The sequence below is a fragment of the Balaenoptera physalus genome, assembly GCF_965194825.1.
Source record: "Balaenoptera physalus genome assembly, chromosome: 2".
Taxonomy (NCBI): Eukaryota; Metazoa; Chordata; class Mammalia; order Artiodactyla; family Balaenopteridae; genus Balaenoptera; species Balaenoptera physalus.
The window spans coordinates 163,580,205-163,602,896 of record NC_138883.1 but is presented as its reverse complement, the minus strand read 5'-3'; the positions used below and the strand labels follow the sequence as shown (position 1 = coordinate 163,602,896).

Here is a 22,692-nt window from a genome sequence, read left to right as displayed (position 1 = left end):
TAATCACTGAATTAGATATGTTAAATCTTACACTTTGTGGATTTTTCTATTTATTCTTGTAGTCGTGGCAGGCTTTGGTTTATATCTTATGATACTCTATTATTTATGTGCATATAAATTTTAAATTGATAACATTCTTGGGGGACAGAACATTTTATCCTAATGAAGAGACCCACTTCATCATTTTTATAGTTTTTATTTGTTTATTTTCCTTTAAAACTACCTTATCTGCTATGAGGGTAGCTCCATAAACTTTCTTCTGGTTGGTATTTGCATGATACATTTTTTTTTCTATCATGTTGCTTTAATTTTCCTGTGTCTTTATGATTTTACTCTATCTTTTGTAAGAAACTTACGATTGTCTATATTTTAGAATTCAGCCTGATCTTTTAATTACCTCTCATAATCATATATAAACCAATTATTGATATTTTTAAGTGTAATTCCACCATTTTGTATTCCACCATTTTTTGTATCTGATGTTTCTTTCACTCTTTCACTCTATTTTTTATCATTATATATATTTTTCATTAGCCATATTTAATACCAAAAATTTGAACTTGATTCAAAAGTATGAATACTGTAAAACAAAATAATAATTTAAAACATAAGTATTTATAATAATGTTTATAATAACAATATTTCTAAATTAAATACATTTAATGCTTCTGTATATCTGAAAAGTAATGACTGCTTATATATACACGTGTGAGAAGTGTGTTCACATGATGTTTACACTTCAAATAGTGATTTGTATATATCATTAAAAGATGAGATAAAATATTGTTGGGTAACTAACATATATTGTAAATATAGAGGTTCCACCACAGATCTGGTTCTCTATTTAGTGCTTTTATGAGCCTTTCTTCCTGAAGCTCAGAAAAGGGAAGAGGTATCAGATGAAAGTCTTTTGCCTGACATTTGGAACTGCTAGAAAGAAAAGACTCAAGTTGTAAATGCTGAATTATGAGTATTATAAAATTATTTTACATTTTAATTGTTTTAAGCAGAATTATGTTCATGAATGTGTGAGCTTACAGACATCTAAGTCAGATTTTTACTGTGTTATTTAAATTCCTGTTTCTTGATTTCCTTGAATTTTGTTTGTTCTGTCGATTATGGAGCGAATGTATTCTCCCACTATGATTGTGGATTTATCTATTTCTTCTTGTAGTATTGTCCTTTTTCCTTATACTGTCTATGTTGTTAGATGCATACAAAAAAAAAATATTTGATAGTCCTTATGGACTCAACATTTTCTTTTTATAAAAGGTACCATCTTAGTCTGTCTCCAGTAAGGTCGTTTGACTAAAATCCTATTTTGTATGACATTGACATAACTCCTGCAGATTTATTTTGGTTAGTATTTGCATGGCATATCTTTTTTCACTTCCTTACTTTCCAATTTTCTATATTCTTATAATTTAGTGACCTCTTATAAATAGATTATAGTTAAATTGCTTATAAATCCAGTGTGACTGTCTTTGTCTCTCCATACAACATGTAATCCACTTATAATTATTGTACTTACTAATATATTTAGATTTAAATATTTCCTTTTTTGGGCGCTTTCTATTTTTCCTACCTGATCCAGGTTTCTTTCTATTTTTTTTCCTTATTTTTGAATTATTACTTTCTAATTAGTTTAACTTTTAAATCAATCATATACATTGTTAAAAATATTTTAATATTTTTAAAATATTAATACCCTTAGTACAGTAAAGTCTAATTACAACTTTCTTTTTTTCTAAATAAATTTATTTATTTTATTTATTTATTTTTGGCTGCGTTGGGTCTTTGTTGCTGCACACAGGCTTTCTCCAGTTGCGGTGAGCAGTGGCTACTCTTTGTTGCGGTGCACGGGCTTCTCACTGCGGTGGCTTCTCTTGTTGTGGAGCACGGGCTCTAGGTGCCTGGGCTTCAGTAGTTGTGGCACGTGGGCACGTGGACTCAGTAGTTGTGGCTCGCAGGCTCTAGAGCACAGGCTCAGTAGTTGTGGCACACAGGCTTAGCTGCTCTGCAGCATGTGGGATCTTCCCGGACCAGGTATCGAACTCATGACCCCTGCATTGGCAGGCGGATTCTTAACCACCGCGCCACCAGGGAAGTCCCTAATTACAACTTTCTAGGTGTATGTATTCAGTAACAAGAGTCTTCCACATACTTTGAGGAGAGCACTCTGATGATTTTTATGCTTAATTTCATAGTCCATTTTGAAAATGCACCAGAGGATTGGAGGTGGGGTGGGCAAGGGGAGGACGGTTTGATCATTTGTTTAAATTGTGTGTATTTGCTTAAATTGTTGTAAAGCTGGATGGAAACTAAGTTGTTCTTGGTATACATTAATAATCTAGAGGTTTTACAATCCAGCTGTTTTACTTTTTATTGGATTAAGAGCCTCTATACTTGTAGCTGAGAAAATGGATATCAGGTGAAATCTTTCATGTAAAGAAAAAGTTTAAATCTTACAAAACTCATCTCAAATTAAGACACTTGGAACTGCCAGAAAAGTGAGGATTTGTAGTAAGAATATCATATAATGATTTTTAACTAAATTTCTCTAGTTGTTTAATATTTATTCAATTGATCATAGAAATACATGCTATATAGTGTATCATATATACATATAGGTACACATATACATAGCATATACAACTTGTTTGTGTATGTATGTTCTCCATTAGATGAAGTTAATTGTGTTTCTAAAGCTTTATTATATATAAAAATATACAGATACATAATCTGTATTACATATAGATTATATATTACATACATATATATATATAATATACACATTTTAAATTGTTATATATTCTTAGTGAACTGAAATTTCTGTCTTTATGATGGACATTTTGTAGTAATTTTTTTGTGCCTTTAGTCTATTTTGTCTGATGTTGGCGTGGTATCTTTCTTTATGTAACTACTTGCATAGAATAATTTTTTCATCATTTAATTTTTAACCTTTTTCTATTCTTATGACTTAGCTGTATATAATTGGTTATTTTTTAATCCAATGTAACACTCTTTATGCTTTAAATGGAGCATTGAATACATTTGTATTTCCTGGAAGTATGGATATTTTGGAGGTAAGTATACCATTGCTTGTATTTTCTGTCTTTCTTACCTGATCTGCTTTTGAATCTTCTAAATTTATTTTGAATGTATTATTTATCATTTCTTTTTTTTCTCACTCATATCTGTTATGAAAATATTGCATTTAATCCTAAAATGTGAATACCTTATAAAACTATTCTTTTGAACAGTACTCCCATTGTCTCTACACTTCGCATACTCACTCTGTAATTCACTATCTCAATAACGTGGTATTTGACTTTATTGTTTCAAACCATGAGAAGAAATATTCCTGGATAATTGACATGTGTTTGAATTACAGAGGATTTTCAATAAATCCAGTTCTCTATTTAATGGATTAAAAGCATCTTTCTCGTAGCTCAGAAAGCAGAAGACGTATTACCCGAGGATGAAGTTGAATTGTCAAAAAACCAATCTCAAACTAAGAAACTTAGAGCTGTCAGAATGAAAGCACTAAATAGTAAGTATGATAAATTTCAATATTATTGATTTATTTTTAATTAAAGTAAGTGAAAAAAACCCTCTGTCTTAGGTTTATGAATGTTTACTCATATCTTTTGTATAAATCTATTAGATCAAATATATTTACTGTGTTAGTCAATTCTTTTTTAATTCCATTGAAGTTTCGTTTATTCTGTGTTACTAAGAGATGTATGTTAAATTTTCCCACTGTGATTATGGACTTCTTTGTGTTTACTGGTAGTTTTGCCAGATTGGTTTATATATTTGGAAATGATGTTATTAAATGTGTACAAATTTATACTTGTTATATCTTCCTGGTAAACATGAGCTATAAAAGTACACTGTTTATCTCTGTAAAAGTACACTGTTTATCTCTAAAAATACATTTTTTTTGCCTAATGTTTATTTTGTTTGATAATAATGTAGCCATGTTTGCTTTCTTATGATAAGTATTTACACAGTCTTCTGTAAACAGTTCAGACAGAAGTTCGTGGTGTTTTGCATGGTCTCAGTAATTTTTTCATAATGATCCTAAACCACAAGAGAAGCCCAACAGTTTCTTTATTAATTAGTTGTGTACAAACAAGTTAGTACCTGTTGGTTACTGCATAACTTTTGTGGGAACATAAATTTTCAACACTGTTAGGTAAGTACCTAGGAGCACAATTGCTGGATCATATGGTAAAACTATAATTTAACTTTGTAAGAAACTGCCAAACCGTCCTCAAAGTGGCTGTAGTGTTTTGCATTCCTGCCAGCTACGAATCAGGTTTCTCATTGCTGCACATTCCTGACATCATTTGTTGTTTTCAGTGTTTGGATTTTAGCTATAGGTATGTAGTGATATCTCACTGTTGTTTTAATTTACAATTGCTTAATGACGTATATGCTGAACATCTTTTCATATGCTTATTTGCCATCTAAATGACTTCTTTGGTAAGTTATTTGTTCACATCTTTGCCCACGTTGTAATTGTGTTATCTGTTTTCTAATTGTCAAGTTTTAAGAGTTCTTTGTATGTTTTGGATAACAGATCTTAGATATATGTTCTGTAAATATTTTCTCCCAGCCCGTGGCTTGTATTATCACTCTCTTAACAGTGTCTTTCACAGAGCAGAAGTTGTGTGTGTATTTTTCTTAATGAAACCCAGCTTATCAATTTTTTTTTTTTGGATTGTGCTTCTGGTGTTCTGTCTGAAAAATCAACACCAAACGTAAGATCACCTAGATGTTCATCTGTGTTACCGTCTAGGAGAATTATAGGTTTGCATTTTACATTTAGGTCTATGAGCCATTCTGTGTTAATTCTTGGTAAGGTGTCAAGTCTGTGTCTAGATTCACTTTTTTTTTACATTTGGCTGTCCAGTTGTATCAGTACTATTTGTTGAAAAGACTGTCGTTTCTCCATTGAATAGCTTTTGCTTTTTTGTCAGAGATCATTGACTATATTTTTATAGGTCTATATCTCTTTGTTCTGTTACAATTGACTTATTTATCTATTCTTTCACCAATTGTCTTGATTTCTGTAGGAAGCCTTGAAGTTGGGTAGCATCAGTCCTCTGACCTTGTTTTTCTTCAATATTGTATTGGCTAATGTAGGTATTTTGCTTTTCCATATAAACTTTAGAACCAGTTTGTCAATATCCGCTAAATAGCTTATTGGAATTTTGCTTGGGATTGCATTGAATCAAGTTGGGAAGAGCTAACAGCGTAACAATATTGAGCCTTCCTATCCATGAACATGGAAAATCTCTACATTAAATCTTTGATGACACTTGTGTCTGAAGAGTTATACTTAAGTATTTCATTTTTGGTGTTAATATAAATGGTATTGTGTTCAATTTCAAATTTCACTTGTTCACTGCTGACATACAGGAAATCAGTTGACTTGTGTATATTAACCTGTACCTGGAAACCTTGCTATAGCCAGCTTATAATTCCAGGAGTTTGTTGCTGTTGTTGTTCAGCAAGAATAGTTTTGTTTATTTTTCTCAATTTATATACTTTTTCTTTCTTTTTCTTGACTTATTACATTAGCTGTGAGTTCCAGTATGATGTTGGATAGGAGTGGTGAGAAGAAACATCCTTGATGTATTCCTAATTCGAGGATGACAGCATTTAGTTTCTTACCATTAAGTGTGATGTTATCTATTGGTTTCTTTGTAGATGCCCTTTATCAAATTGAGGAAGTTCGCACTATTCTTGGTTTGCTGACAGTTTTATCATGAATGGATTTTGGATTTTTTTTGAATAATTTTTCTGCATTTCTGATTGATCAAATGATTTTTTCTTTAGTCTGTTGAGTTACGTTAATTGATTTCCAAATATTGAGTCAGAATTGCATACCTGGAATAAATCCTCCTTGGTCATCATATATAATTATTTTTCTACATTGTTTCACTCAATTTGTTAATATTTTGTGGAGGATTTTTGCATCTTATTTGTGAGAGATATTTCTTTGTCTAGTTTTGGCATTAGAGTAATATAGTTTAAATCTATTGTGATCTGAGAGTATACTTCATATGATTTCTATTCTTTAAAATTTGTTAAGGTATGGATTTTCAGCCTGTTGTATCTGTCCGTTACTGATAAGATGGTATTGCAAGCTGCAAGTATAAAAGTAGATTTGTCTGTTTCTCCTTGCAGTTCTGTTTTTGCCTCGTGTATTGATATTTTGTTGCTCTGTTGTTAGGTGCATACTCAGTATAGATTGTTATGTTTTCTTAGCTATTGACCCCTTTATTATTATGTAGTGCTCTCTTTATCCCTGGTAATTTCCTTGCTCTGAAGTCTGCTTTGTCTCAGATTAATATCGCTTCTCTGGCTTTAATTAGTATTAGCATGATACACTTTTCTCCATCCCTTTATTTTCAGTCTACTTTACCTTTATATTTAAAATGAGTTTCTTGTTGACAGCTTATAGTTGGGTTAGTTTATTTAATCACTCTGACAGTCTCTGTCTTTTAATTGATAGACCATTCACATTTAAAATGATTATTGGTATTTCATTTAATAGTAATCATATTTGTAACTATTTTCTCTTCAATGCCCTAGTACTTTATTTTTCACCTTCCACTCTTTTCCTACCTTCTCTGGCTTTAACTACATGTTTAATATGATTCCGTATTCTTTTCTTTCTTAGCATATCAATTATATTTCTTTAAAAAAATTTTTAGTGATTGTCTTAAAATTTGCAGTATACATTTACCACTAATCTAAGGGTACTTTCAAATAACACTATGCCACTTCATGGGTAGTGCAGGTATCTGATAACACTGTAATCCCAATTCCTTCCTCCTGTCACTTATAGCATTGTTGTCATTCATTTCACTTACCTATAAGCTATAATCACTGAATACATTGTTTCTATTATTATTATGAATAAACTGTTATCTGTTTATATCAACTAAGAGTAAGAAAAGTTTATTTTACCTTCATTTATTTCTTCTCTAATGCCATTCTCTTTATATAGATCTAGGTTTCTGATCTGTATCCTATTCCTTCTCTCTGAAGAACTTCTTTTATCATTTTCTTTCACTGCAGGCCTACTGGCAACAAATTCCTTTTTTTTTTTTTTTTTTTTTTTTTAAAATCTGAGGAAGTCATTATATCTCTTTCAGTTTTGAAGGATAATTTTTCTGGATACAAAATTCTAGGTTGGTTGATTTTTTTCTTTCAGTACTTTAAATATTTCTCTCCATTCTCTTCTTGCTAGCTTAGTTTGATGAGAAGTGTAAGATATTTTTATCCTTGTCCCTCTATAGATAAGGTATATTTGTGTTTTGTTTTTGTTTTTCTCTGGAGTCTTTCAAGATTTTCTCTTTGTCTTTGATTTTCTGCAATTTGAATATGATATGAATAGGTGTAGCTTTTTTTGGTATTTATCCTTTTTGGTGTTCTGTGAGTTCCTATGATCATTGATTTGATGTCTGTTATTATTTTTGGAAAACTCTCAGCCATTATTTAAATATTTATTCTGTTTCATTGTTCTCCTTCTGATGTCCTCATTATGTGTATATTACACCTTTTATTATTGTCCAAAAGATCTCTGATATTTTGTTCCTTTTTTTCCATTTATTTTCTCTTTTCAATTTGGGAAGTTCCTAATGTCATATCTTCAAGCTCACTGAGTCTTTCCTTGACTGTATCCAATCTACTGATGAGCACATCAAAGAAATTCTACATTTTTGTTGCAGTGTTTTTGATTTCTAACATTTCCTTTTGATTTTTTCTTAGAGATTCCAGATTTCTGCTTACATAACTCTTCTGTTCTTGCATACTGTCTCTTTTTCCATGAGAGCTGTTAGCATATTAGCCATAATTACTTCACATACACAGTATGATAAATCTAAGATCTCTGTCATGTGAGTCTGGTGCTCATACTCTTCAGACTAGGTTTTTACTTTTAGCATGTCTTGCATTTTTGTTGTTGTTGTTGAAATTTAGACATGATGTATTGGGTAAAAGGAACTGAGGCTTATATAGGCCTTTAGTGTGAGGCTTCTTGTTTATCTGGCTAGGTATTAGGCTGTATTTTTTGTATACTGTAGCTGTAGGTGTCAGATGCTAAAAGTTCCTATATTGTCCCTTTTTTTGTCTCCCCTGATATCTTTGGGTTTCCCTTTAGATTCCTTAAATAAGGTCTGAGGCTTGCTGTCCTTTTAGCTGTAACTTGCAATTATATAGGAGGCTTATTAATGTGGTGGTAAGGTGTCAGGGAAGGGGAAGCATTCTGTAATCCTCTGATTAGGTCTCAGTCTTTTAGTAAGCCTGTGTCTCTAGGTTTCCACCTTCACAAGTGTTTCTCATGTCTCTCCTAATTGTTTGGTAAGACAGGAAGGCTAGAAGGGGCTGAAATTTTATATCTGCTCACCCCCATCTTGAATATTTCCCTTCCCTAAGGTCTGTTAGGTTCTGGTAAACCGTGGTTTGGTTAAGCTCTGGTAAAATAGTTTCCCTTGAGGGCAGTCTTTTGTTAAGGAGAACAGAAAGCTCTGGGCATGTTTAAAAACAGTTACTTTCCCCTCCCCCTGTTGGAAGCATGTGGCAGTTTTCCTCTGATCTTCATCCTGAGAACCTGGTTGGGTTTCCTAGACATGAAACTCATAGTAACATGGGGGTACCAGTAAGATTCAAGCTAGTATATACTGAACTTTCAGCAATTCACCAATCACAGTTTAAGTGTTCCTACTAGTCCTGACTTCAGTAGTGGGCTTCTGCTCCTGGGGTTCAGCTGCCAATAAACTCTGCTGCTTTTATCCACCTCTCTCTCCAATTTTGGGGGGCAGCATTTTGCCTTGACTTTGATAAGAAAAAAAATGTTTAATAAGTTTGCTAGGCTTTTTTCTTATTGTGAGAGTGGAAGTAGTGACTTCCAAGCTCTTTACATGTCATACAAGAAATAGAAGTCCTCTCACTACTATTATTTTAACATTTCAACATCCTGTATGATTTAAACTCTATTATTTATGATTTAGCGGCCTTTCATGTACACATTTTTTCGTTTTTAATTTATTGTACATTTGACATGAAACATGTAAATTTAAGGTGTGCAACATGTTAATTTGATACATTTATATATTGTTATATGATTGCCATTGTAGTGATAATTAGCACCTGTATCACATTACATAATTATTCTTTCATTTTATTGGTTGGAATAATTAAGATCTAGCCTATTAGCAAGTTTGATGATTTTAGTACAATATTGTCTATATTCGTTATACTATGCATTAGATCTCTATTTACTACTCACATTTGTACTCTTAAACAACGTTGGTTCTATCACCCCACCCCGTGTCCTGTGGTTAACCACAATTTCTTTCTCTGTTTTTACAAGTTTTGCATTTTTAGATTCCACATGTAAATGATGTCATACTGTATTTTCCTTTCTCTGTATGACTTATTTCTCTTAGCATAATGTAGTCATGATTCATACATGTTGTCTCAAATGGCAGGGTGTCCTCCTTTCACATGGCTGAATAATACTCCATTGTATATATATACACCACATCTTCTTTATCCACATCCATTGATGGACTCTTAGGATGTGTCCATATCTTCCTGTTGTGAATAATGCTTCAATAAAAATATAAGTGCATATATCTTCTCAAAATCCTGTATTTATTTCCTTTGGGTATGTACTTAGAAGCAGAATTGATGGATCAGATGGTAGATCTATTTTTAATTTTTTGAGGAACCTCCATATTGTTTTCCATGGTGGACAGACCAATTTACATTCCCACTAGCAGTGTACAGAGATTCCCTTTTCATTATATTTTTGCCAGCATTTGTATCTCTTGTCCTCTTGATGATAGCCATCCCAACATGTGTGAGATGATATCTCATTGTAGCTTTGATTTGCATTTCTCTGATAATTAATATTGTTGATCATCTTTTCACATATTTGTTGGCCATTTGGTTGTCTTATTTATTTAAATTAATTTATTTATTTTAATTTATTTTATTTTTGGTTGCGTTGGGTCTTCATTGCTGCACACGGACTTTCTCTAGTTTCAGCAAGTGGGGGCTACTCTTCGTTGCAGTGCACGGGCTTCTCATTGCAGTGGCTTCTGTTGCAGAGCATGGGCTCTAGGTGCACGGGCTTAAGTAGTTGCAGCGTGTGGGCTCAGTATTTGTGGCTCGTGGACTCTAGAGTGCAGGCTCAGTAGTTGTGGTGCACGGGCTTAGTTGCTCCGGGGCATGTGGGATCTTCCCAGACCAGGGATCGAACCTGTGTCCCCTGCATTGGCAGGCGGATTCTTAACCACTGCGTCACCAGGGAAGTCCGGTTGTCTTTGTTAGAAAAATAACTCTTTAGTTCTCTGCCGATTTTGCAATTGGATGGTTTGGTTTTTTGTTATTAGGCTGTATGAATTCTTTATATATTTTAGATATTAACCCTTTATCTGATACATGGTTTCCAAAATTTTCTCCCATTCCAAAGATTGCCTTTTCACTATATTAATTGTTTCTTTTACTGTGCAGAAGGTTTTAACTTTGATGTAGTCCCATTTGTTGAGTTTTTTTCTTTTGTTGTTTGTGCTTTTGGTGTCATATATTTAAAAAAAAAATCATTGCCATCACCAGTGTCAAGGAGCTTCTTCCCTACCTTTTCTTCTATAGTTTCATATTTACCAGAACTAGGTAATTGTTAAAATGATAATGATTCACATTCTGGTTTTGTTTATAATTTTAATAAGAATATTTTTGGTGCTTCACCATAAATCAAGGTGTTATCTGTTGGATTGAGACAGAAATATATTCTATATTAAGAGAGTAATGTCTAGGAGTAAATCTATAGTTCTAATTTTTCACAGAGTTTTATCAAGTGTAGATGTTGAAATCTATTAAATGAACTTCTGACATTTATTGAGTAATCATTTTTCTCTTCTTACTTGATGTAAGAATATCTTCCTAACCTCCAAACATTATAATCTTCTTGGAATTAGGCCACAGTATGTGGCTTTCAGTAGTGTTTCTGTATTTAGTTTACTGAAAGTTTTCTTCATCTTGGTAGATCAAGATGTGGATGAACTCTCAGATGAGAATTTTATACTTGAAGATCTAGTACTAGCTAAAGGATACAAGGATAAAATTCAAACAAGTGGAGTTTATGAGTCTCAAAAATTGAGATGTATGAATGATATTGATAAACGTATTTTAAAAGTCATCATAAAATACTTGACAATTTAAAATATATTTTAAATGTGCATCAATTAAGGTTTTATAGGTGAATTTTTTCCTTAGGTTAGATATTTTAGAACACAATTTAACAAAAATTGGAATTCTGCAGAACTAATAAATGTTGTAATGATATTAGCACCCCCCATTCCTTCTTGTAGTCTTTAATATTCTAATTATTATACTGTATTTCTTAAATTTATTGAGCAAGAAACCCTGCCTTTCTCTTTTTATGGAGTAGTGTTTCATAGAGAACAAATTTAGGAGATGCTTTTCTAGGAATCTTATGGAGCTATTACAGTTATTTCATTTTTAAAAGTATGATGTTTACCCAGCATTCACATTTCAATTCTTATCAAGTACATTATCTGCTAAAAATATTTGTTATTATCTAGTAGACCTATTCTTTATATTGTTATATGGTTTCAAGAAGAGAAAAGCAACATTTGTTTTTTATCTATTGGATCTTACTCTTGATATCATTATATATTTTCTACTACAGTTCTTTGATATTAGTGTATCTTTTGTTGTATATTTTAAATAAATTTATGTATCTGTTTATTTTTTCTGTTTGCTTAAAAAATGGATTTGAGGAAAAATGGGCATTATTAGAAAGATTGGAAATATTTTATTTGGAGTAACAGAAGATTTGGTTTATCTTTGTGCTTCTTAATTGGAAGATTGGGATTGACATATCTACACTATTGATGCTATGTATAAAATAGATAAGGAATGAGAACATACTGTGTAGCACAGGAAGCTCTACTTAATGCACTGTGGTGACCTAAATCGAAAGGAAATCCAAAAAGGAGGGGATATATGTCTGTGTATAACTGATTCATTTTGCTATACAGTAGAAACTAACACAAAATTGTAAAGCAACTATACTCCAATAAAAATTAATTTAAAAAAAAGAATATTTTCAAGTGAAAAAAAAAAAGAACCAAATAAAACCTAGGTGTTTTAGGTTGTTTCTGTTACTTTTAATTTATTTTGAAATATAGAAAGGTATAATAAGAATTAATGTAATGAACACTTGTGTGTCTGTTTCCCAGTTTAATAAATATAATACACGTTAAATACTAAGTCCGACCCTCTCTATTCCTCTCAGATTATTGCCTCCTTCTGTTCTGAATTTGATGTTTATCATTACCATATATATTTCTTTATACTTTTGTTAGGTATGTTTTCATCTGTAAAGGATTTATGCTATTGTTTTATTTGTAGTATGCTGTATGCTTTCTTAAGCAACTTGCTTTTTTGGTTCAAGATCACTGTTGATAATTTTAGTTCTTATTCATTTATTTTTATTGCTGTATATTGACCTGGTTTATGAATATATTATAATTAAGTTGCCCATTCTCCTGTGGATGAATATTTGTGTTGTTTCCATTAGGAGATGCCTATCTTCTTATGAGAGGTAATGGTAGGGGTAGTGTTTAAAAGTACGGATGCTGGAAATAGACTGCCTGTCTTTGGTGCCTACCTCTGTCTCTTACTAACTGTGTAAGCTAGTTAATCTCTCCATGTTTCAGTTTCTTCATCTGAAAAATAGGGCTAATAATAGTATGTACCTCACAAAATAATTGTAGGAATTATATGAAATACTTTAAAACAATGGATGCCTGAGAACCAGCAGATAGTACTGAACCCTGTATATACTGTGTCTTTTCCTGTCCATAATTTATTTGATGGTCAATAGGTCATTATTAGTATAATAAGGGTTACTATAACATAAGCACTGCAATACTATGACGCTCGATCTGATAACCAAGATAGCTACTAAGTGTCTAATGGGCAGGATACACAGCATGGATACGCTGGACAAAGGGGTGATTCATGTCCCAGGCAGGACAGAGCAGGACAGTGTAAGAGTTCATTACCCTACTCAGAACAGCACGCAATTTGAAACTTATTAATTGTTTATTTCTGGAATTTTCTGTTTAACATTTTTGGGCCAGGGTTGACCACGGATAACTGAAACTGCAGATAAGGGGGGACTACTGTATTTTTGACCTTGTAAAAGAAATAGAAAATTCCATTTTTATGTGCTATAGCATAGGATTTAATCCTTTAAGATTTATGAAGAATTCTACCCATGAAAATATTTGTTCTTGGCAGTTTTCAAAAGTGATTAATTTAATTGCACATTTTAATTTTTAATTGTTCTTTCCATTTTTTTCCTGGCATATCTTGCTTTTTTTTTTTCTTTTGAAAGTACCAATTTCATCTAGATTTTAAATCTTATTTCTGTTCCTAGATGATAGAGATATATTGGTGGATAAAGGATGATGTTTTCCAAAGAAATATAACCAGTTGTTGGCTTTCAAATCCCACCCATGTGTTAGAATTAATCCTTTCCCAGGTTAGGTAATTCTCTTGTGGCAATAATTGATGATTTGTTTTATCCTACGAACATGCTTAAAACTTTTAAATTACTTGCAGATATTTTTAAATCTTGGAGTTCTTACAACTAACTACCTTTCTAGGTTCTCTTGCAAATTTAGATGACCCAGGAACCTCAGACCTACATTTGTAACAATCAGTGGGAGTAATAGCTTTATATAAAATATGTACAGGCATACCTCAGAGATATTGTGGGTTCGGTCCAGACCTCTGCAGTAAAGTGAATATCACAATAAATTGAGTCACACAAATTTTTTGGTTTTCCAGTACATACAGAAGTTGTGTTTACACTATACTGTAGTCTATTAAGTGTACAGTAGCATTATGTCTAAAAAAATGTACATACCTTAATTTAAAAATACCTTATTGCTAAAAAATGCTAATGATCATCTGTGTCTTCAGCGAATTGTAATCTTTTTGCAATAGTAACATCAAAGGTCACTGATCACAGATCACCATAACAAATATAATAAAAATGAAAACATTTGAAGTATTGCCAGAATTACCAAAATGTGACAGAGACATGAAGTAAGCAAATGCTGTTAAAAAAATGGCACTGATAGATTTGCTCCATGCACAGTTGCCACACACCTTCAATTTGTGAAAAACGCAGTATCTGCAAAGTGCAATAAAGGTGAAGCACAATGAAATGAGGTATGCCTGTACTCTGCATTTCATTTCTGCTATTCATGCCACTCCAAACATCATCAGGTTTATTTCACTCATATTACATTCTCAGTCCCAGTAGACATTTGAGTTTACTAGCTAGAGTGTAGGTTTTAGAGTCTAAAGGAACAAAATTCATTTCAAACTTTTGCACTTAGTAACTATGTGACCCTCCAAAATATGCATAACCTCTCTAAGCTCTGTTTTCCTCATCTGTTAAATGAGAATAAAAATACCTACTTCCTAGAATTCTTGTGAGGATTAAATGAGATAATATTTGAAAAGTACAGATATAATAATACCTGGCAACTAGTAGCTAGTAAATTTAAAAAAATTTTTAGATATATTTGTATTTAATTGAATAAGCAGTATGTTAAATTGTTAATTAAACAAGATTAAATAATTATACGGTAATATCGCTCTAATTAACTTTATATTTTACCCCAACAAAATGTTAGTTTTAAATCAACTAATCTGGCAATCTATTATTATTACAGTTAAAAATGAAGCAGCCTCAGAACATCCAGATACAGCAGAAAATCTTCCAGCAGTGAATCCATCAGTTAATGACCTAATATTTCAATTAGGTTTAAACAAAGTGGTAGGTAAGTAGAGATTTATAATGTTTGCGCACAGTAGAACACTTTCTAAGAGTTAAAGTATTTCAACTGTGTAGTACACTTATTAAAAGAAAACAAGAAATTCAAACATAGGACAACCTTTTTCAATTTAATACAGTTGGCCCTCTGTATCCATGGGTTTCACATCTACAGATTTACTTGACCACAGATCAAAAATATTCTGAAAAGAAATTTTCAGAAAGTTCCAAAAAGCAAAACTTGAATTTTCCATGCACTGGCAACTATCTACATAGCACTTATAGGTATTTATATAGCATTTACATTGTATTAGGTATTATAAGTAATCTAGGGATGATTTAAAGTATACAGGAGAATGTGCATAGGTTATAGGAAAATATTACACTGTTTTATACAAGAGACTTGAGCATCTTCAGGTTTTGGCATCCACAGGGGATCCTGGGACTAATCCCCTGCAGATACCGAGGGACAACTGTAATAATTTCATTATTTTATTAACCAATTGCTATATCAATTAATATGTATCTTTAAAAGAATTTATCATGTGCTCATTACTCCACCAAACAAACATTAATTAGGTAATGCTTAAGAATTTATCTGCTCATGAAAAAATATATATAGGCTTTTCCCTACATTATGAATTTTCATGACATAGACTAGATGCTATATTATCAGTTCCTCAGAGAACACAATTTTCGTTACTTATATCATCTTTTATGATAACAAGACAATGAAAAAATGGAACTATCACTAGATAGATAGGCAATATGGCTGCTTTGTGATCTTCCTATCACAAAGTTGGCAAATTTCTAATAGTTAAAAAACCTATGCTAGGGAATTCCCTGGTGGCCTAGTGATTAGGATTCAGGGCTTTCACTGCCATGGCCTGGGTTCAGTCCCTGTTCAGAGAACTGAAATCCCACAAGCCATGCAGCACGGCCAAAAAAAAACCTATGCTAAAGCTGGTGTGGCCAAAGGACTAAGTACTTAAGTACTTTGCAATAAGATAAATTTAAGTGTTCTGTAGCAGCTTCCAAACAACCACTTTAAAGCAGATGTCAGCAAAATGGCAGACTAGGAGGCCCTAAGCTCTTGCTCCCTGACAGAAACATTAAAAAAAAGAAAAAGAAAAGAAAAAAGCAGAAAGCCATCAGAACCAACTTTGTCAGAGCATTGGGAAACAGTGAAATGTTTACAGTAACCAAGAGAAATGCCCAATTAAGAAAAAGCCATCTTCAAACTGGTAAGAAAATTTTGTGGAAATGTGAAGCAGTGCCCAGCACAAAAAAAACTACAAAGAATAGGAGCACTCCTAGCATTGAAGGGATTACCACTAGACCTGCTCTATAGAAAATGCTAAAGGAAATCCCTGAGGTTGACGTGAAAGGATGTTAGACAGTAGGTTGAAGCTGTATGAAGAAAGAAAGATCTACGATATAGGTAAGTACATGGCAAATATAAAAGCCAGTATTATTGTAATTTTAGTTTGGAGCGCTACTTTTAATTTTATATAATAGTTTAAAGAAAAATAATTATAAGTCTATGTTATTGGGCACACAGTGTATAAAGTTACGATTCCTAACATCAGTATCCAAAAGAGAGGGATTGAGCCATATAGGAGTACAGCTTTTGGATGTTATTGAAGTTAATTGGCATCAATTTAAACTAGATTTTTTATAACTTTAAGATGTTATACATAGTCCTCTTGGTAACCAAAAAGAAAATATTTGTAGAATATACACAAAGGAAATGAGAAAGGAAACAAAACTAGTCCCTTAAAAAAATCAATTGACAAACTTCGCTGGCAGTCCAGTGGTTAAGAATCTGTGCTTCCAATGCAGGGGCATGGGTTTGATCCCTGGCTGGGGAACTAAGATCCCACATGCTGCATGGCACAGCCAAAAAAAAAAAAAAAAATTAATTGAACACAAAAGAAGGCAGTATTAGAGGAAATAAGGAACAAAAATAATATAAGAAATACAGAAAACAAATAGCAAAATGGCATAAATAAGTCCCTTAAATGTAAATGGATTAAACTTTCTAAACAAAAGGCAGAGATTGACAGAATCGATAAAAAAAAAAATCCAACTATATGCTATCCATGAGAGACTCACATTAGATCAACAAAATTGACAAAACTTTAACTAGACTGATGAAGAAAAAAGAAAGAAGACTCACGCTATTAAATCAGAATAGATATTGGGAACATTACTGCCAATTTTACAGGAATAAAAAGCATTATATTTATTGAATAAAGAAAAAAAATCATTAAATCTCAATAAAACACTCTTCATAATATTTCCTTATTTGACATTTGTATCTTTAAAAAATACAAAAGAATTTCAGCAATTTTATAGTAAAATATTTCCTCCAATATTGGGAATGAGATAAATGTGTGTTATCACTATTTCTACTCATTTTTGTACTGGCAACCATAGTTATTAAAAAAAATTAATAATAAAACTTGTAAGCATTCAAAGAAAGAAATAAAACTCATAAATTGCAGATGATGTAACTGTGCAGGTATGTAATCTAAAAGAATCTGTAGTCTACAGATAAACTCTTAATCAACTGGATTTATTAAAATTACTGAATAGAAAGTAAAAATGTATAAAACCCAATTTTATTTCTATATACTAAGAACACAAAATTAGAAAATGAACATTTTTTAGGAATGATGAAATTTTGTATTAGCACCAAAACAAATAAAAAATCTAGGAATAGTTATTTTTTAAAGATATGCAAGACTTCTCTCTTCCACTTTAACATGTGAAGAACTTGGAAGTCCTCACTTCTGCACTCCAAACCAAAAAAAGCTGAAAAAACTGAAAGTCAACAACTCTTCTTAGCCCATCAGAGAACTGAAGTCACAGGGCAAACTGCCACTCTCAATCTGTGGAGATAGATGAATACTGAAAATTACATATTCCTGGGAATAGAAACCAACACTGGAGCCAGCAATTAGTAGGAAAACTTAAGAATAATTGAATAATTGCCAGAAACTGAACATGAACTAGGTTGAGCAATAAAAAAGTTCTAGGACACAGCCTTGGATATGCCATACACTTTCATGAAATTTGCTTCCAGGAGCCCTACCAGGTACCTTAGCTGAGTATCAGAAATAAAATCTGCTCATGCTTTCAGCAAAGGGAGGAGAAAAGTAAACATTTGAAATACACCAATAGCATTCTTCTTAAAGTCCTGCCTTCAAGAAAAACTACTTTACTAGAACCTAACAGATGTGAGGTAAAGGAAATTCCAAACTCCAGCCTCTTGGACTTTCAACATTGGGGAAGGGAGATATCCAAGTCCAGCCCCCTTTAGCCTTTCTGTCTAAAGAATCTTGAAGAATCAAGAATCTAAAAGGATCAAGAATCTCGTTTCTGGGGGAAACAAGCTGAGAAGCAATTGTGAAAGTCACAGACCAGAGGAGACTGCCAATAAAAGACCGAGATCTAATCATAGGATTATATAATGCTTTTCTGCTCCCTCATACCTTACCACCACTTCACCAAGGCCCATGGATAATAGGGGGTTACAGATGAAAAAACTTCAATTCTCAGCTTCCATTAAAGAAATATTTTCTAGGGAAAGCCAAAGACAATAGGGGAGACCAAAAAAGGAAAATAAAGGAAATTTTAGCCTGTGACACCAGCTACAATAAAACAGAAAACACAGTCTAACTCCTCTCCAGATGAACATAAAACATCATAATAAAACCGTATATACTTAAGTTCTTTTACCTGATACATCATGTCTAGCTTTAAACAAAAAATTATAAGGCATGATAAAAGAGCAAAACACACAGGCTGAAGACACAAAGCAAGCATCAAGACCAGATGCAGATATGGCAGAAATTTTGGAATTATCAAACTGGGAATTTAAAATAACTATAATATAATAAGGGCCCTAGTGAAAAAGTAGACTACATGAAAGAACATATACATAATGTATGCAGAGATTAAACCTCTAAGAAATAATCAAAATGAAATGTTATAAATCAAAAGCACTATAACAGAATTAATTAAGAATGCCTTTGATGGGCTCCATAGTAGACTGGACACAGCCAAAGAAAGAATCAGTGAACTTGAAGATACAGCAATAGAAACTTCCCAAACTGAAAGGCAAAGAGAAAAATAATGAAAAAAGTGGAACAATATTTTAAAAACTGTCAAAAATCAAAGGTATAACATACTTGTAATGGGAATACCAAATGTATTGTAGAATAAGGAGACATGGAGGGAAAAATAAATATTTGAAGTAATATAGGCTGAGAATTTTCAAAAATTAATAACAGAAACCAAACCACAGGTAGAGAAAGCTCAGAGAACATGAAGCAGGATATATACCAAAAAGTCTATACCTAGACATATTTAAATTGCAGAAAATCAAAGACAAACAGAAAATTTGGAAAGAAGCCAGAGGGAGAAAAACCCACCTTAACTGTGGAGGAACAGGTAAAAAATTACGTAGGACTTCTCTTCAAAAACCATGCAAGCAAGAAGAGAATGGAGTGAAATATTTAATGTGTTCAAAGCAAACAAACAAACAAACAAAAAACCTCACCAACCTAAAATTTTTATACAGCAAAATTATACTTAAAAAGAAGAAAAAATAAAGACTATCTGGGTCAAGCAAAAAGTGAGTAAGTTTGTTGCCAGTAGAACTGACTTGCAAGAAATTGTAAAAGAAACTTTTTTTTTCAAGGAAAAGAAAAAATGTATCAGTCAGAAACTCAGATCTACATAAGTAAAGGAAGAGAATTAGAGATGTAAGAAGTGAGGGTAAAATAAAATTTTTCATTTTTTTCTTCTTAATTGATCTAACAGATAAAATTTTGCTCAAAATCATAATAGCAGCAATATATTGGGAAAATTATTGCTTATGAATAATTTCTATTACAAGGTTCCTGACTACCCATGAAGTGCTATAGTGTTATTTGAAAATGGACTTGGATTAGTTGTAGAAGTACACTTCAAACTCTAGGGAAACCACTTAAAAATATAAAAAAAGAAGTATAATTGATAAGAAGAGGGAAAATGTAATATTTTAAAAGAGAAACAGAACATGGGCCTGCATAGAAAGCAGTAACAAATATGGTAGATATTAATCCATCTATAACAATAATCACTTTAAGTGTTAATGGTCTAAATACACTAATTAAAAGACAGAAATGTCAGAGCGGTTTGAAAAAAAGATCCAACTATATGTTGTTTATGAGCAACCCACATTAAATATAATGACACACGTAGATTTAAAATAAAGGGATGGAGAAAAGGGAACATCAGCAAGATGGCAGAATAGGAGGCTCATTACTTTCCCTCCTCCCAGAGATTTCACTGAATACAAACCTACATACACATGAATTCCCTTTGGAAGAAATCTAGTAACTAGTTGAGTGACTCCTATACATCAGTCAACTGAGAAAACACCCACATTGAAACAATTAGGAAAAGCTGAGACAGCTCATGCTATAAACCCCACCCCTGGCACAGACACTTACAACTCGGAGGGAACAACTGGAGGGAGCAAAGGGTCTGGATCACACATCTAGAACCCTAGCTTGTAGCGCTGCCACCCAAGTGCCTGGCTCCCAAATTACCTAGCTTGGAGAGCCAGTGGGGCTCAGAATTCATAAGTTCTTCAGGAGCAAATTTTAAAAGGGGGCCATTTTGAAGTGGGTGCATGAGCACTTCACACAGCTGTCCTCCTGGGCTCAGTACAGAAGGAACAGGCAAAAATGCAAGGCTTTCAGTTTCTTCCTGGAAGAGATTTGGCTGCATTCTTTCCCAGCTGCTGCCTGAAGGTCAAGCTTCTAATCAGCTTCTCATCTGGGAGCTGATTAGGATCTTCCTGGGAACCTGAAAGAGCTTGTGGGCATTTCCCCTACATTCTCCCTGCAGGTTACTCTAACAGTAAAACTAAGTCTCCAGCTTCTCCTTAAAAGGAACTTGTTCACACATGTAGTGCCCCAATTTTTACAGCTGCCACCCAGGGTGTGGGCCCCCAAATCACCTAGCTCTAAGAACCAACAGTGTTTGGCTTTTGTGAGTTTCCCACAACCACATTAAACTAATTAGTAGTCCTCTGGAGGCTGGAATGGGTACATGGGGACTCCCTGTGCCTTCCCATGGCTCATCTCAGGGTTAAAACCTAGTCTCTAGCTTCTTTCTGAAAGGAGATGTCTAACATCCCAACTTATATGTCTGCCACCCAAGGGATTGTCACCTAAGTCACCTAGCTCTGGGAGATGATGGGGCTTGACATTTCTGAGTCCCCTAAGCCCAGAGAGATCAAAGATGAAGCTATATATAGGTACAAAAGAACTCTCAGTGCCTAGTCTCTCTAGATCAGCACAGAATGAGTAGGCAAAACCCCTCAGCTCCCAGTTTCTCCCTGATAGAAGCAACTATATTTCTAATATTCTAATTTTCCCAGCCTCAGCCTGATGGTTGGGCTTCCAGTTAGCCTGTATTGATAAGGTAAAGGGGAAGGCAGTTAGTAGTCATCCAAAAGCATGAATGGGTATGGGGGAATTTCCATGTCTTTGGGGCACTGACTAGGCTTGGCACAAACTAATCTCCTGGGAACCACTAAGAACAAAGAAGACATAAAGGAATATCAAACAGAAATCATGAAGCTGAAGAATAAATTAACTGACCTGAAAAAAGTCTGTAGAGGGATTCAGTAATGGACTAGATCAAGCAGAAGAAAGGATGAGTGAACTCAAAGATAAGTCAGTGGAAATCATTCTCTTAGAGCAGTAAAAAGAAAAAATATGAAAAGGAGTGAAGATAGCATGAGGGACTTATGGGATACCATAAAATGAAATAATATATGCATTATGGGAGTCACAGAAGGAGAAGAGAGAGAGAGAGAAAGGGTCAGAAGACTTAATCAAAGTAATACTGGCTAACAATTACCAAACCTGTGGAAAGAAACAGACATTTAGATCCAGGGGGCCCAAACAATACCGAGTAAGATGACTACAAAGAGACCCACATGGAGACACATTGTAATTGATAAATGGAATATTGCCTGTCATATCAGTAAGCATAGGATGTCACAGTCATCAGCGATTGCAGCCTTCCAACGTGAGCCGGTGAACCCTGAGGAAACTCAGGAAGGAAAGAATACCTGCCATCTAGCAGCCATCAGACTGTAGCCACTCCCTACAGTGAGCCCTGAGGAAACTCAGGATGTGAAAACACAGGACACTGGCCCCAGATAGCTGAGGTGCGTATCAAAGGAATGATTTCAGTGAGCCCAGACTCTTGCCTTTTCCCATACATAGAAAAGCGCTAAATTCCTTAACTTGGGACATCTGGTTTTCTTCAATTAACAATAATCTTTTGAAGTTCAGACTACCTGCCCTTTGTTACAAAACTTCTATATAACCTAGCTCCCCACCTCACCTCCTCGGAGCAGTTCTCTCAGGGTTACTTGAAATGCTGCCTCCCAGGCAGACACTATGGAAAGCAGTATGAAGTTTCCTCAAAAAAAATTAAAAACAGAACTACCATATGGTCCAGCAGTCACACATCTGGGTATATATCTGAAGGAAATCAAATCACTCTCTTGAAGGGACATTTGTACACCCATGTTTATGATATATATACACATATATAAGGTGTAATATATATTATGTGTTATATATACACATATATGTGTATATATATATATGTATGTATATGTGTTTTATACACACACAATCTAGCCATAAAAAAGAAGGAAATACTGCCCTTTGCAACAATGTGGATGAAACTGGAGGGCATTTTGCTAA

General features: G+C 33.4%; 1 protein-coding gene and 2 long non-coding RNA genes across 4 annotated transcripts in view; 1 reads left to right on the top strand and 2 right to left on the bottom strand.

Moving 5' to 3' along the window:
* LOC309655070 overlaps nucleotides 1-22,692 on the bottom strand; it is a 448,619-nt gene that overhangs the window by 311,614 nt on the left and 114,313 nt on the right. The window lies entirely within an intron of this gene.
* The window catches only part of LOC309655049, a 142,262-nt gene that overhangs the window by 26,528 nt on the left and 93,042 nt on the right, over nucleotides 1-22,692 (bottom strand). The window lies entirely within an intron of this gene.
* CCDC7 (coiled-coil domain containing 7) overlaps nucleotides 1-22,692 on the top strand; it is a 326,200-nt gene that overhangs the window by 236,792 nt on the left and 66,716 nt on the right. For both annotated transcript variants that reach the window (XM_082449611.1, XM_082449612.1), the window contains 3 exons: nucleotides 3,452-3,553; nucleotides 11,075-11,191; nucleotides 14,808-14,915. In XM_082449611.1, coding sequence (XP_082305737.1) covers nucleotides 3,452-3,553; nucleotides 11,075-11,191; nucleotides 14,808-14,915 — 327 coding nt within the window. The remainder of the gene's footprint in view (nucleotides 1-3,451; nucleotides 3,554-11,074; nucleotides 11,192-14,807; nucleotides 14,916-22,692) is intronic.